At 40.2% G+C, this 5034-nt stretch overlaps 1 protein-coding gene across 1 annotated transcript; it reads left to right on the top strand.

The window, feature by feature from the left end:
* Nucleotides 1-394: 394 nt before the first annotated feature.
* LOC142178238 (uncharacterized) lies at nucleotides 395-883 on the top strand. The gene has a single exon (XM_075247562.1). The coding sequence runs from the start codon at nucleotides 395-397 to the stop codon at nucleotides 881-883; it is 489 nt and encodes a 162-aa protein (XP_075103663.1).
* The last annotated feature ends 4151 nt before the right edge of the window (nucleotides 884-5034 follow it).

Genomic DNA, 5034 nt, shown 5'->3' with positions numbered 1-5034 from the left:
GTTAGTGAGGGATTAAGAGATTAATTCCTAGGTTGCAGAGGTTGTAATCTAAAAGTTGCTCAGTAGTGAAGTTGAAATCCTACAAGGGTAGGTCGTGGTTTTTAATCCCGTTGAGCTGGGAATTTTTCACGTAAAAATCCTCTTGTCATCTACTTATTGCAGTGTGCGTGTGTTCTAGTGGAACTGATAGAGAACCTGGTTCTCTATAGAGTTTGCTGGATCCTTATATTATATCAATTAGTATTAGAACGGGTTCTTTCTATCAGGTTAACACCTAGAAAGGTTCCTCATGGCTGCTCCTCCAAACTTCGAAGAAGGCGAGTCTACTTATAGACCACCTAGGTTCAATGGACAGTATTATGGATAGTGAAAAACTAGGTATCACGACTTCATCATGGCTGGAGATTCTGAGCTACGGGATGTCATATGTGACGAACCCTTTGTTCCCACCAAGAATCTTGGCGACCCGGTTGTAGCCATTCCCAAGACGAGGAAGGAATTCAATGACGCTGATCAAAAGGCCATAGAAAAGAACTTTCGAGCAAAGAAAATTCTTGTTTGTGGAATTGGTCCTAATGAATATAACAGGATATCGGCATGCCAATCAGCAGGAGAAATCTGGGAGGCTCTTCAGACAGCTCATGAAAGAACAACACAGGTTAAGCAATCCAAGATCGACATGCTCACAACTGAATACGAGCTCTTCAGGATGAAAGATGATGAATCCATCCAAGATATGCATACTCACTTCACCTCCGTAATTAATGAGCTTCACTCTCTTGGTGAAACTATTCCAAGAAACAAGCTTGTCAGGAAAATCCTTAGTGCACTGCCCAGTACTTGGGAAAGCAAAGTGAACGCCATTACAGAGGCGAAGGACTAGCAGACACTGACCATAGATGAACTTATTGGCAATCTGAAAACATATGAAATGAAGAAGAAGTAGGACAATGAAAGAAGAGAACCCAAAAGGGATAAGAACCTGGTCCTCAAGACAGAAAGCAATGATTCAAGTGGTGAGAATGGTGATATGGCTTACTTGACAAGAAGATTCGAGAAGATGGTTCGCAGGAATGGAGGCATTCCAAAAAGGGGAAGTTCTAGCAAGCCAAACAATTATGACCTCTGTCATAAATGTGGAAAGCCAGGACACTTCATCAAGGAGTGCTCTCTCCTAAAGCAATATTAGTACAAAAACAACGTTGACAAAGCAGCCAAGAGGAACCCGGTTCCTGACAAATGCTTCAAGAGAAAGAATGTCGCTGACAATGTTGTAAAGCAAGCTCTTGCTGCATGGGGAGACTCCTCCAGCGAATCTGAAGAACAAAATGATCATGGTGATAGTTGAATAATGGCAGTGGAAAGTGAAGCAACTAAGTATGACTCAATCTTTGCGTTGATGGCTCAGTCTGATGATGATGAAGATGACGATAATGATGAGGTAAATTTTCTGGAAGTTCAGAGAAATCTGAAATCTTATTCTCCTAAAAAACTCATGTCTTTGGAAAATGTGTTAATTGATGCTTATCACAGTCTTATAAATGATAAAGATGCTTTAACTATGGAGTTAGGAGAAGAAGAACAAACCAGAGATGACTTAGTAATCGTTGTTGTTGATTTAAAGGAAATAATTGAGAACCTGAAGAAAGAAAAGGATATCTTAGATGAAAAATTTACACATATAGAACATGAAAGAGATGATCTGATGGTCGTTGTGGTAGACCTAAAAGAGACCATTGAGTGTGTAAGAAAAGAAAAAAATAATCTTAGTTGAGAGAGTTGCTAACATTGAGCATGAGAGAGATGACCTATTAGTGGTGGTAGTGGACTTGAAGGAAATAATTGGGGAACCTAAAATGGAGAGTAGGTCTGAAAATTCTCAAAAGGGAAAGGAAGTTGCAAGTAAGGCACACATTAAGCTTGAAAGTGAGTTAAATTTAGTGAAGTCTAGTCTGTGTGCTGAGCTTGAGAAAAATAAACAACTTCAGGAAGAACTAGGTAGAGTGAAAAGTGATCTTGAAAAATCACTCAAGTGGACATGATCCTCTGATGCTATCACTGCCATGTACACCAATAATGGGGGAAACATGCAAGGGATTGGGTTTCAAAGTGAAAAGATTCCATACAACCCTCATAGCAAGTACGTTACTGTACCTGACAATTGGCTTTGCACTCACTGTATTAACAATGGGCACTTTAAAGAAAATTGTAAGACTAGACTTCAGTCATAGCAGAAAAACAAATCTTTTACTGAAAAAGTAACTACTGGTAGAGAACCTGGTCCCTCATATAAAAAACGCATGATGCCTGCATAGACCAAAAGATCCCTCATTTACCCCTTTCCTCATTATAAGGGACCCAAACTAGTTTGGGTTCCTAAGTCTAACTCCTTATCTTTTTGTGCAGGGAACAGCGAAAGGAAGCATCATACAATGGTGTATGGATAGTGGCTACTCAAAGCATATGACTGGAAGTACAAACGATTTCCTTTCACTTAAGACCCTGCAAGGAGGGAGTGTATCCTTTGGAAATGGAAAGAAAGGATACATTCTGGGAGTTGGAAGGATTGGGAAGTCTCTCTCACACTTAATCGAAAATGTGTACTATGTGAACGGGTTGAGGTATAGCTTGCTAAGTATTTCCCAGGTCTGTGACAAAGGAAACAAGGTGGAATTTGTGTAAAAAATTTGTACAGTCACAAACCTAGTGACCGGTGAGGTGGTTCTAGTAGCAAAAAGATACAAAAATATCTATGTTGCTGATTTTGAGTCTCTGAAGAATGGTGATCTCAGCTGTCTAAGTGCCGTAGATGATGATGCTGAACTATGGCACAGGAGACTGGGTCATGCAAGCTTCACATTGCTGAACAAATTGGTCAGGAAGGACCTAGTTTGTGGTATGTCTAAGGCAAGCTTCAAGGATCACAAAGTGTGTGACACATGTGTAAAAGGCAAGCAAGTCAGATCCTCATTCAAGCCTAAAAAGGAAGTCAACACCTCAAGGCCACTTGATCTCCTTCACATGGATCTACGTGGATCGATGAGGGTGCCAAACAGAAGAGGAAAGAAGTACATCTTTGTGATAGTTGATGACTACTCCAGATTCACTTGGACTCTGTTTCTCAGGACCAAGGATGAAACCTTTGAAGTGTTTGTTGCTTTTGTCAAGAAGATCCAAGTGAAGATGGGTATTAAGGTAGCTAACATCAGGTCTGATCATGGGACAAAGTTTGACAATGCCAAATTTGATGAGTTCTGTACCAAAAATGGTATCACTCATAATTTCTCAGCACCAAGAACACCTCAACAAAATGTTGTTGTGGAGAGGAAGAATAGAACTCTTGAAGACATAACAAGAACAATGTTGATTGACAGTGAGATTGCAAAGAATTTCTAGGCAGAAGCTGTCAACACTGCCTGCTATTTGGTGAACAGGTGCATGATCAGGTCCCTTCCGAACAAAACTACATATGAACTGCTGAATGGAAGGAAGCCCAAGCTGACACATCTAAGGACTTTTGGGTGTAAATGCTTTGTTCACAACAATGGAAAGGAAGCTCTTGGAAAATTCGATGCCAAAAGTGATGAAGGAATTTTTTTGGGATACTTATCACAAAGCAAAGCTTACAAAGTGTACAATAATAGGACTCAATGTGTTAAGGAAGTATACATGAGATCTTTGATGAATCTCACCTCTCATGTGAGAAAGATAGACATGTTTATCAAGATGGAGAACCCTTATCTGTCCCTGGTGAAATCATTGACATGGCAAATGGAAAAATTGACATGATGAGTCAGGTCAAGGATTCAAATGACAATGGCACAGATGAATCTCCAGCTGACATAGAGGAACTCGGTTCCTCAATCACAAAAACTGAAGCTGAAAATAAAGTTGTTGATGCAATCAAAAGTACTCCACTTGCTGAAGTAAGAAGCGCCCAAGAACCTCAGTCAGACATACATGGGCCCTCCACCAATGAGATTCAGGTACCAAATTGGAAGCACAAAAGCTCACATCCTCTTGACAACATAATCACCCCTCTTGACTCAGGAGTTCAAACTAGATCAAAAGCAAGAAACTCACTTGCCTTTTCAGCCTTTCTTTCTCAAATAGAGCCCAAAAACATCAAAGAAGCTTTGAAAGATGCAGACTGGATCACAACCATGCAAGAGGAGATGCATCAATTTGAAAGAAGCAAGGTGTGGCACCTGGTCCCTCGACCTGTAGATCAAACAATCATAGGAATCAGTTGGGTATTAAGGAATAAACTTGATGAGTTTGGAAATACAATAAGAAATAAGGCAAGGCTTGTAGTTCAAGGCTACAATCAGGAAGAATGGATCGATTATGATGAAACATTTGATCAGTTGCTCGAATGGAAGCCATTAGAATTCTTATTGCTTTTGCATCTCATATGGAGTTCAAACTGTTCCAAATGGATGTCAAAAGTACATTTCTAAATGGCTATCTGAAAGAAGAAGTCTATATCAAGCAACCTCCTGGTTTTGAGTGCCACGAGCATCCTGAGCATGTGTTCAAACTAGACAAGGCATTGTACGGGCTAAAGCAGGCTCCTCTGGCTTGGTATGAAAGGTTGTCAAAATTTCTTCTAGAAAATGGATTTACAAGGGGAAAAATTGACAACACTCCTTTTTCTGAAGAAACGAGGGAGGAACCTGCTCATTGTTCAGGTATATGTTGATGATATCATCTTTGGAGCCACAGTTGACTCTCTTTGTGAAGAATTTGCAAAACTCACGGGGAGTGAGTTCGAAATGAGTATGATGGGAGAATTAAATTTCCTTCTAGGACTTCAAGTGAAGAAATCTCAGAAGGGAACATTGATAAGTCAGCAGAAGTACATCAAGGAATTGCTGAAAAGGTTTGACATGGAAGCATCAAAAGTCATCGACACCCCTATTGCCACAGCTACCTGTCTAGACATGGATAAACCTGGTTCCCATGTAAATCAGACCATGTATAGAGAGATCATAGGGTCATTCTTGTATCTCACCGCAAGCAGACCACGCATTG

This window comes from Nicotiana tabacum, chromosome 24 (assembly GCF_000715075.1).
Source record: "Nicotiana tabacum cultivar K326 chromosome 24, ASM71507v2, whole genome shotgun sequence".
NCBI lineage: Eukaryota > Viridiplantae > Streptophyta > Magnoliopsida > Solanales > Solanaceae > Nicotiana > Nicotiana tabacum.
This window is presented reverse-complemented; position numbering and strand designations above follow the sequence as displayed.